Below are 11,328 nucleotides of genomic sequence, written 5' to 3'. Positions count from 1 at the left end.
GCCATGGCCCTGCAGAGGGCATGCAGGTTTTAAGGCAGCGCTCCGTCGTCCATAGCGAACCCGGAAGCTTCCTCCGGAATGCACGCTGTCAAAGCGGCTTAGCTTCCCCGGGCAGTGCCCATCCCACCCCCAGCGCAGCAGCAGCGCAGAATGGCGCAGCGCCGTAACCCGCGGCTCAGAGCGGAAAGCGCGGGACGGCCGCCGCCTCCCCACCCGCAGCTTCTAGAACCGCCTTAACCGCGCTGGCTGCCGCGCCGCAGCGATCTCCCGCCGGGGCCCCACCAGCGCGCCCGTTTCGCTCCCAGCGCCGCGGGCCACGCCCGTGACGTCCGCCGAACGGGCCGGGGGGGCGGGGCGTGGGCCGGGGGGGCGGGGCGAGCCCGCGCTGTTGAATGGGGCGCCGCGACGAGCCGCACATTCCAGCGGGCCCACGTGACGCGGCCGCGCTGCCTGAGGTAAACAACCGCGGCCCCGCCTCCCGGCCCCTCCGCGCGCCCTGCACTGCTTCTCGCCGGCGGGACGCGCTCCAGCGGGGCGGGCGGCTTTCTCCGAGAGTCCCCAGCGGCCGCCGCGGTCGGAGCAGCGGCAGCGGGCGCGGCGCCCCGAGTCTGCGGGCCGAGCGCGCCGGCAGGGGTCGAGCGCGCGTCCCCTCCCCGCCCCCACCGCGCGTTGTGGCGCAGCAGGAATTTGGCGGGGACCCGGGCGCTATTTGCGGCTCTTGACGCGCCGGCGGCCGGTGGCCCTTCGGTCATTTCTATTCTAGGGGCACTGGGTCATCGCGCCCGGCCTGCCCCCTCCGCCGGGCCCGGAGGGTGTGTCCCCCTCACCCGGGCTCGCCGCGCCTATAAGGGGCCGGAGCGGCGGGCAGGGACATGCAGCTCTACAGCAGCGTCTGCACCCACTACCCAGCCGGGGGACCGGGTCCCACGGCCGCAGCCTCCGCTCCCCCAGCCGCCGCCGCCGCCGCCGCCGCCCCCTTCAAGGTCTCTCTGCAGCCCCCGGGACCCACCAGCGGCGAGCCAGAGCCCGAGACCGGTGAGTGCCAGCCTGCCGCGGCCGCCGAGCCCCGAGAAGCCGCCGCCGCCCCCGCCGCCAAGATGCCCGCCTTCTCCTCCTGCTTCGAGATGGTGTCCGGGGCCGCCGCCCCCGCCTCGGCCGCTGCCGGCCCTCCCGGCGGGTCCTGCAAGCCGCCGCTGCCGCCGCACTACACGTCCACGGCGCAGATCACCGTGCGGGCCCTGGGCGCCGACCGGCTCCTGCTGCACGGGCCCGAGCCCGGCGCCGCGGCCCCCGCCGCTCAGCGCGGCCGCTGCCTCCTGCTGGCCCCGGCGCCGGGCGCCCCCGTCCCGCCGCGCCGGGGCTCCTCCGCCTGGCTCCTGGAGGAGCTGCTGAGGCCCGACTGCCCCGAGCCCGCGGGTCCGGACGCGGCCCGGGAGGGTCCCGACAGAAACTTCCGACTGAGCGAGCACCGCCAGGCCCTGGCCGCCGCCAAGCACCGAGGCCCCGCGCCGCCCCCGGGGAGCCCGGAGCCCAGCCTCGGGCCGTGGGGCGAGGAGCACCCGGCGGAGAGGAGCCTCCGGGGCTGGGAGAAGGTGGGCGACCGCAGCGACCCTTCCGGCGCGGACGAAGCACGGCGGCCGGACCCGGAGGCGGAGGCGCCCCCGGCGCGGAGCGGCGAGGCGGTCCCGAGCGCCGCTGCCGAGGCAGTGATCGTCTCCAGGTCGGATCCCAGAGACGAGAAACTGGCCCTGTACCTGGCGGAGGTGGAGAGGCAGGACAAGTATCTGCGACAGAGGAATAAGTACCGATTTCACATCATTCCCGACGGCAACTGCCTCTACCGCGCGGTCAGCAAGACGGTGTACGGAGACCAGAGCCTGCACCGGGAGCTGAGGGAGCAGACGGTGCATTACATTGCCGATCATCTCGACCACTTTAGCCCCCTGATTGAGGGCGACGTGGGGGAGTTTATCATCAATGCTGCTCAAGACGGGGCGTGGGCCGGGTACCCGGAATTGCTGGCCATGGGGCAGATGCTGAATGTGAATATACATTTAACTACTGGAGGGAGGTTGGAGAGCCCTACGGTATCTACCATGATTCACTATTTGGGCCCAGAGGATTCCCTAAGGCCTAGTATTTGGCTCAGTTGGCTCAGTAATGGACATTACGATGCGGTGTTTGATCACTCCTACCCCAACCCAGAGTATGACAATTGGTGCAAACAGACTCAAGTGCAAAGAAAACGCGATGAAGAACTTGCCAAATCCATGGCCATATCCCTCTCCAAAATGTATATTGAACAAAATGCATGCTCTTGAAGTGTCTGAAAACGTACACCCTGGGAGAATTGCATACATAATGTGTTGGGAGAATTATGAACTCTAATCAGGGTAATAGCACTTTCAAACTTCTAGTAGATTTACCATAGGTGTAATGCCTTAATCATTTTTTTGAATGTTTTCTCCTCAGAGCTGAAGGTTGCTGGGCACCTAAATGATGTTTCATGATGGCTTTGGGTGATCCTACTGCTATTTATAATTTGCTGTATAAAGTTGGCACTACTTAATTTGCAAGCTAGTTTCTCACGGTGTAAATTTGTTCATTCCTGGTAATCTGTTTTCTATAAAAATGTATTTTTGCACAACATTTTTAAAAATTGGTGTAACTTCATCTATGACGTGTTCCATTTTGACAAACAGCTTTCCAGCATAAATCCAGAGAAGTGCTTTATATGAAGTTTATTCCTTTGGACAGACTTTGTGATTTAGTAGTTATTTTATGTTCGATTTGGATTTTATGATCCTTAGATAATTATTTCAAATGGATATTGATGCATTTGTGTTACCAGATGATTGGCCCATTCCATTTTAATGAAAAACAGGTTTGTTTTGGAAATCATTATTTTTCTAGAAATGGTCAACCTTTTAAAGAGAAATATTTAAGGGAAGGTTGTGGGAAGAATTTTCTTTAAGGGATAGTACCAGGTCTTACTTGAATGAGTCTGATATTTGCAGATGGCAGTGTGATGACTATTCTGTACTTTGGTTGGCATTTAGAGTAGATTGTCTGGTGCTCTGAATTGTTTTTATTTATATTTGTCATTTTGTTATAAAAGGATTTTAACTTTGTGACAAGATAAGCCTCCTGCTGCTTGTATTCAACTAAGATTTTAAAAAACTAGCATAAATGCTCAAATCAACCTTGGCAGTTGTTCTATAGCAGGAGAATACTGTCTTAATATTTTATTCCTTTTAAATTCTTTCAAAAGGCAAAATAGGATTGCCCTGTATTATGTACAAATAAAAATGTCTGTAAACAAATCTTGTATGGTTTGCTGGGTCAAACAATGTTCTCAACCTAAAATCTATCTCATTTCCACTTTAACTACTAGTCATATTTATTAAATACTGCAGTTTGTACTTTTTTATTTTGTAACATTTTGTGATTTTTTTGTACAATACTGTATTTGTACAATAGAGCGATTCTCAGCTGATGGAATGAATGAATAAAATGCGTAATTTTACTTCTACAATGTCTCTTTGGCCAAGGTGGTTTTTCAATTAAGAAGTGACATTTGTAGGAGCATCTCTTACGTGTATCCATTTTTATTTCATGTGTAAAGATGTCATGGAATTCTGAGGGGGATTTCTTAAGTTCTCACATGAACAGGGTAGGATAATCATTAGTAATTTCAAAGGATAAGTCTTAGTTAACTATACTTCAAAGGAGTAACTCAGGACATTGCTCTCCTTATTTCCAATGCTAATTCCTGTTTAAAACTAGAGTACCGTCGCTAATAAACAGAGAGATGCAAGATTGTGTTAACCAGCACAGCGTTTAAGTATCATAGTTTTGTGTTTCACTTACTCTCAGCACAGATTTAAATGTTTCAGAGGGTGACCAAAACAGTGTTGTTGTAATTTTTATCCAGTCTGGCATCTTGAGACCATGTGAATCTCTTAATTTTGAGATGTGTTAATGGATTTAGTGGGTAAGTACACCTGTAGACATAATCTGAGTATCTTGTTTATTGTAGAATAAAAACAGCTAGTTCGGATGTTTTACTTTACAGTTGATAGTTCATATGTTTATATTTCATGGTTATAGACACATTTGAACTTGAGTTCATCCTTTAACCACATTTTTGCAAGAATGCCATTAGTTATCAGGACAATTTGCTTTAAATGTTAATTAGTGAATTTCTTTTAGATGTTAGCTAATCATGCATCTCTTTTTTGGGGGTAAGAAGAGGTTTACTTCATGGGTTCACTGATTAACTTGGGAAAGAAATTATTTTATTTGAATTACCTGTCTAAATATGCTGCTTTCCTTCTTTATTTAGACATGTATAAAATTTGGGCATGCTTAAAACTTAACACAAATGGATAGACCAATTAGATAGAATTTCCCAAAAAGCCATCTAGAAGTTCATTGCTGTTTTGAAGAAACAAATTCTGGGTTCTGTTTCATTTTCGAATTAGAATCCCAAGTCCTTGATTTAGATTCTCAAGGGTGGTATGTTTAAAAAAATGTAATGAATCCTAAGGTGGTACTGCATGGCAGCATGTTTTTTTAGTTGTCTTGCCTAAGAGGTTTTTATGTCTTAATGTCCTCTTTCTATGGCTTGGTTTTTTGAAGAGAAATACAGTATTGGCCACTCCCTTAGGCTCAGTATGTATTCTCTACTACAGCACCAGCTTTATGTATAGCAGCAGTCCTGGATCACTGAAGATGAGCAGGTGAAGAGCTGGAAATGTGGTTGACTCTTAACTTCTTTTAGCAAACAGATTTTACTAAACAGTTTCTTCCTTCAGATACTCTTTATAGCAGCCAAGAGGCTCAAAACTGTATGAAGCAAACACCTGATGGCTGTGAGCTAAAGTCTCTTTAGTGTATTCCCTTCCCCAGAAAGTATGAGGGAGGAGGATAAAAATCTCTAAGTCAATCCAACTGTGGTTTCAGGGAAATTAGTGTGAAAATCACACTATTAACTTGAAAGTTTTACTAAGGTGGTCCATGGATAAAAACTGATACAAACCACTATTAGCGTGATTTTTTTTTAAAACAACTGTTTCTTTTTTTTTTTTTTTAAGATTTTATTTATTTATTTGAGAGAGAGACAGTGAGAGAGAACATGAGCGAGGAGAAGGTCAGAGGGAGAAGCAGACTCCCCATGGAGCTGGGAGCCTGATACGGGACTCGATCCTGGGACTCCAGGATCATGACCTGAGCCAAAGGCAGTCGTCCAACCAACTGAGCCACCCAGGCACCCCAACAACTGTTTCATTTTTAAAAATTAAATGGCAAAAACCTAGTTTCCTGACCCTTTAGTTCACTTTCCACTCATATTTCTCTAAAATAAGAAAATGTACTCATTTTCATGTTTAATTGGACTAAGCAGTAAACCTACTGATGAGGCCCAGAAGGATATGTACTTATGATTTTTTTTTTTTTACATGTGATTCTTTTAATTACATTTTTTTAAACTTGTAGTCCATGTGTTTTATATGCTAAAATTTTCATTAGGTGGAAAGGCTTTCTTCAGATATCATATTCTGTAGAGGAGGGGAGATGCCTTAGGATTCCTTGAACATCAGAATTGGTTAGCCTCAGCTTGGGTAAATAGTCCTTATGCTGCAGTGTTTTCTTCGTACTTCTGTATTTTTTAAAAAATGGATCTTGAGCTAATCACACTGCTTCATTAAAACTTATTTTGTTTCCCCTCTTTTTCTTTTTTTTTTTTTTTTTTTTTTTTTTTTTTTTTTTTTTTAAAGATTTCATCTATTTATTTGACAGAGAGAAATCACATGTAGATGGAGAGGCAGGCAGAGAGAGAGAGAGGGAAGCAGGCTCTCCGCTGAGCAGAGAGCCCGATGTGGGACTCGATCCCAGGACCCTGAGATCATGACCTGAGCCGAAGGCAGCGGCTCAACCCACTGAGCCACCCAGGCACCCCAACAACTGTTTCATTTTTAAAAATTAAATGGCAAAAACCTAGTTTCCTGACCCTTTAGTTCACTTTCCACTCATATTTCTCTAAAATAAGAAAATGTACTCATTTTCATGTTTAATTGGACTAAGCAGTAAACCTACTGATGAGGCCCAGAAGGATATGTACTTATGATTTTTTTTTTTTTTACATGTGATTCTTTTAATTACATTTTTTTAAACTTGTAGTCCATGTGTTTTATATGCTAAAATTTTCATTAGGTGGAAAGGCTTTCTTCAGATATCATATTCTGTAGAGGAGGGGAGATGCCTTAGGATTCCTTGAACATCAGAATTGGTTAGCCTCAGCTTGGGTAAATAGTCCTTATGCTGCAGTGTTTTCTTCGTACTTCTGTATTTTTTAAAAAATGGATCTTGAGCTAATCACACTGCTTCATTAAAACTTATTTTGTTTCCCCTCTTTTTCTAAAAGGTGAGAAAGTTGAGCTCTTAGAATGTTACCATGGTATTCAGTGTGCTCATATGGAGGAAAAGCATTACAGAATAAAAATAGATTAAAACCTTTGGACATTTGATAATTTAATATGCTGGTAAACATACTGGTAAATTCAAGTGTATATTTCAAATGTGTAACGTGTTCACACTTAACACTTGTTTGTCACATGAAATCTTTAGTCCAGACCTTACTACTATTTTGACATTCCGGGAGTGTCTATAACCATCTCAAAGAGGCACCAAAAAACTGGATGGCATTTAATTCAGTTTCATTCCCTAAATATACTAAGTACAGTACACATGAACTATATATTATGTTCCCTGTTGGATCCCCTAGTTCCAACCCAATAACTAGCGGAATAAACACTCAGTACATACTTGTTGAATGAACAACGAATGACTTGAAGGAAATAGTGAGCTTTGGGAAATACTTATTTGGTGGATGTGAAATCAAATAAAAATAACTGGAGTTGACAATTACTGGGAATTACCACTGACAAAGTAATTCCAAGCATTTTAAAGAGAAGTAGTGTTACAGAGAGGCAGTAAAGTCTGTAATGAAAAAAACAGATTTGAAACCCAAAAGTTGAATTTGATTCTTTGTGTCGTCTTCCAAACATCTTGAGAACTAAACCAAGAAACATTATTTAAAAATCGAACTTCCATTAACCTGAAGTGACAGTAAAAGTGTTGCTTCGCCTGAAGGGACTTGCTCTGACTTTAGGGGTTGCACCTACCTCAAGTCCAGTCTGCAGAAATTCCTGGTTCTGCTGTTTCCTTTCTCCAGCCCGGTTGGGAAGGAAATGCTGGACTGATTTCAAGCAAGCTTAGGACTGTTGTGTTCCAACAGCACGGGCAGCAGGCTTACGCCATTGGTCAGTGGGGCGTGGACAAGGCCCGCAAATCAGATCCAAACAGAGCTATTGGGGGAAAAGAGGCAGTGTTATTACCTCATGCTGTAAATTAGGTCAGCGACAGTTATTCTACGAGGAGAGGTCAGAGAGAGAGTTCACTGTCATCACATAAAACCCTAGCTAGCCTGGTTTTCATAAGTGAGTTTTCTAATTGAACAGTCCATTTATGTGTAAAAGATAAAACAAAACTGCTTTTGATAAAATTCTTTTAAGAAGCAATCTATGGTGCACTGATTTGCCTTTGTAAAATAATTAAATATAGTTTAATCTCCCTTTAATGACTGAGGGCTTTCGCGATGGCCTGGCTGGATGGCCCGGAAGCCTTGGCAGATTGCTTTGTAGTTTAAAGGACCTCAGAGCGCTAGGACTGTTCTCTTTGTGTTTTATTCTTTTCCTGTCTCCTCCCTACAGCCCATCATGATTTCCTAGGTTGTCTGAAACACCAACAAGCGTGCTTGTCAGAATTGACTCTAAGATCGTAGGAAATGGGTTTCTAATTTGAGACTAGGATGCTCTGCTATGAGGAACGTGTATAAGCTTTCGTTTTTGGTCAACGAGACAGCTTTTCTTTTCTTTCTTTTTTTTTTTTTTTTGCTTTCATCTTTGTCTTTTTTGCATTCTGTGGTGGTATCCTGGAAATGGTGAGTTTGTCCAATTAAGGGACTTCTGTATGTATGCAGTGCTGCATTAAAAACAAGACAGCGGGAGGTTATCTATCAGTCCTCAAAACTGTGCTTGACTTGCCACTGCCTGGCTAATACTTTGCGCTTCCTCTGGGCCATACATAATCCTTTTTAGTAGGTACCTGCCAGTGCCTGCCTTTTGCTTTTCCTATTTAGTTTTCTGGTTCACCAAGATGGGCTAATTATGAGGTCATCGAAGCATCAGTTCTTCATCGAAGACTCCAAATTCCAGTACACATAGACAGGTCTAGTAGAAACGTGACTTCTGTCTTTTGAACTCCTCCTGTATACTCCCATAATGAATGTGCATTATGTCTCCACTGGGTAAATGTAGACTCCGTGCTTGTATTTCGTAGCTTATCAAGGTACAAAAGGGTGGTGTGTAAAGTAGGTAATTGTAAAGGAAATTTATACCAGTGGGTCGTGTAACACCTGTGCAGCCAATTTGTAAAATAAACTCAAATAAAGCCTTCAGTTCTAAGGACCAACAGGAGACATTCTTACCTTTTGTTTCTTACAGTGAAATTTGACCTGTCGTGGTGATGTAATAGGAATGAAGAAGTGGGAGAACATCGTGAGGAAGTTCTTAGCTGTCACTTCACTGTCTTTGTCATCTTGCTGAAAAGTGCCAGACCTAGGGGGAGTTAACAGATCTTTTTACTTAAAATCTAAACAACGCTCCTATCTCAATAAACAGTAGATACCTGAAACAGAAACTTCAATCACTGCATAGTCTACAGAATTCTAGGACGGAATTAGAAGAGAGATTGAAGATGTGTGTTGAACTTTTCAATATACAGTCATTTCCTCTGACAGATTTTTCATTACCTCTCCACAGCATTGATAGTGGCTGTTGGCGGAAGTCAGTGCTGCTCAGAAGTGTGGCAATTTGCAGAGAGATGGCTGGATGGGTTTAGAAAGCAACAGGAACCTACAGGAATAGACAGTGTGATTTTAATAGTTAAGCTATGCTTCTAACAGAAGTTGATTTCTCTTTTCACTTGACTGTTCCCAAGGGAGCAGGCCAGCCTGGTGGGGCAGCTGTGCTCGGAAGAAGACACATCCCCCAGGACCCTGTCACTGTGAGAGAGTTCGAAGCCAGGCCACCTCCCTGCCCATCCCATGCCTCCTAGAAAGAGCATGCACACCCTGAGGTGGCACGCTTCGCTTCTGCTCTCGTCCCTTGGCCCGAATTTTGTCAGATGGTCTTATCTAACTGGGGAATATCATCCAGACTGTTCCAGGAAGAAGGGTAAATGGATTTTTGGCAGGAAAATAGCAATCTTCTCCAAATCTTTATTCGTCAGGAATGGGTTAGGGTGAAAATATCTCTAAGAAGAAAATGCTAGTTTGGAAGTATCTGGGAATAAAGGGAATAAAATACGCTTGAACTTGTCTCACATTACGAAGAGACAAAGTAGGATTAATAGTTGCTACAATTTTGGGTTCCTTATCAGCTCCTCAACAAAGCATCTGCCACGGGTTAAATATATACATATGCAGAGCCCTCCTCATTTTGAGAAGGCTGATATTTTTCTATTTCCTTTCCATTCTTAATTGTTCCTTAGTATATAGAAATATCTTGAAAATCTGGCCTTTGACACAAACCCTGGTTTTCTTCAAAAAGAACAATATGAAACTTTTTCCTCTTAAGTTTTTATAGATCTTGCTTCTTTCGGATATTGCTGGTTTTACCTCTCTCCCTTTCTCTATTTTCTAATTATTTTTTATTTACATTGTCCTCCTTGGTTTTCTTTTAGAAAATTTGTATGGGGTCTACTGCGCTTAAAGTAAGGTAGTCTTTACTAAGTTTTACTAATTTGGTGATTTTACTAATTTACTCAGCCTTTAAAAGAAAATGTCTAAAGCTCCCCTCATCCAGTAAAGAGGGGGGGGAAAGCCCCCTACCACCAGGGGGTTCTTGTGGGCTAGAAGCTCCATAGAAGTATCATTTAAAGATGAGGTTTATAAGCAGGGCTCCTGGGTGACTCAGTCGATTCAGTGTCTGACTTCTGCTGAGGAAGTGATATCGAGGTCCTGAGATGGAGCCCCAGGTCCTGTGTCCAGCTCTCTGCTCGGCGGGGAGTCTGCTTCTCCCTCTGCCCTTCCCCCTGCTCGCTCGCTCGCTCTCAATAAATAAAATCAAAATAAATAAAATCAGGTCAAAATCTGTAAAACAAACAAAAGATGAGGCTTACTTTCTGCATAACTCTTGTAACTCTTACCCACTTTCTTAGGGGAATCCATAAGAATCCTAAATGGGTCAGAGCAGCCAACTGTAAGCATAACTTACCCCAAAGATGGTTGCTAAATTTCTTGTCAAGAAGGTGGCCCTCCTGGTTGAGTCAGGGCAGCTGTATTACAAGCATAGCTTCGGCAGGGACTAATCGAAAGTAACTGATGATGTAGGGGAGCCTGGGCGCTCGCTCGGTTAAGTGTTTGACTCTTGATTTCGGCTCAGTTCATGATCTCAGCGTTGTGAAACTGAGCCCTGCATGGGTCTCCATGCTGGGCGAGGAGTCTTCAGATTCGCTGTCTCCCGGCCCCTCTGCCCCTCCTCCCTCTCTAAAAAAAAAAAAAAAAAAAAAAAAAAAAAAAAAAAATTGATGTAAAGAAAGCCATAGTTGATGAAAGTGTCCATATCCAAATTATTTGTCTGGTTGGCTACAGAAATGTATTGTCACAAGAGAAGGATAGTTGTCTGTACGATGCTTAGAGAAAAGAGAGCCAAAGAACAATACATTAGTTAATGTGGCTGCATTTATCTAGATAAGAGACTGTTTTCGGCAAGCCACACTAATACACCAAATAGGTAAGAAAAATAAAGGAAAATACTTCTTGGAAATATGAGGTAAATATTCACCCAACAAATATCGACTACCTTGAAAGTAAGTACTGTGCTAAGTAGCAGGGGAACTCATAGGCTATACGGTAATAGGTCTGTAAAAACTGGAGGCTATCATAATCGTACCTTATGTATATTATTTTGCTCATGAGATGTCTTTGGAGTCAAGCTAGCAGGCGTTCAATTTGAGGGTGAACCACTTACTGTAAGAATGACTTTGGGTGAGTTAGTTAACCTCTTTAACCCTGCATCATTTGTGTAATGGAAACAGTTACTGTATTTATTTCAGAAGGTTAAGTAAAGATTAAACTAGAAATAATGTATAATGCATATATCTCAAGCATAGAGTTAGCACTCAGTAAATGTTAGCTACCTCTAGAATTATTACCTTTAGAATCACAGGACACGTTCATTATGTGCATCAAACCTGGCTTGAAGT

At 44.5% G+C, this 11,328-nt stretch overlaps 1 protein-coding gene across 1 annotated transcript; it reads left to right on the top strand.

The window, feature by feature from the left end:
- Nucleotides 1-501: 501 nt before the first annotated feature.
- OTUD1 (OTU deubiquitinase 1) lies at nt 502-3,532 on the top strand. The gene has a single exon (XM_004757674.3). The coding sequence runs from the start codon at nt 873-875 to the stop codon at nt 2,319-2,321; it is 1,449 nt and encodes a 482-aa protein (XP_004757731.2). The 5' UTR covers nt 502-872; the 3' UTR covers nt 2,322-3,532.
- Nucleotides 3,533-11,328: the final 7,796 nt, after the last annotated feature.

Source organism: Mustela putorius, unplaced genomic scaffold, assembly GCF_011764305.1.
Source record: "Mustela putorius furo isolate JIRA1106 unplaced genomic scaffold, ASM1176430v1.1 tig00000827_pilon_pilon_pilon, whole genome shotgun sequence".
Lineage (NCBI taxonomy): Eukaryota > Metazoa > Chordata > Mammalia > Carnivora > Mustelidae > Mustela > Mustela putorius.
The sequence above is the reverse complement of the archived record's forward strand: the minus strand, read 5'-3'. Positions and strand labels throughout refer to the sequence as shown.

What these genes read in the sequence shown, in the direction of transcription:
- OTUD1 (XM_004757674.3), top strand. Translation starts at nt 873, where the DNA reads ATGCAGCTCTACAGCAGCGTCTGCACCCACTACCCAGCCGGGGGACCG.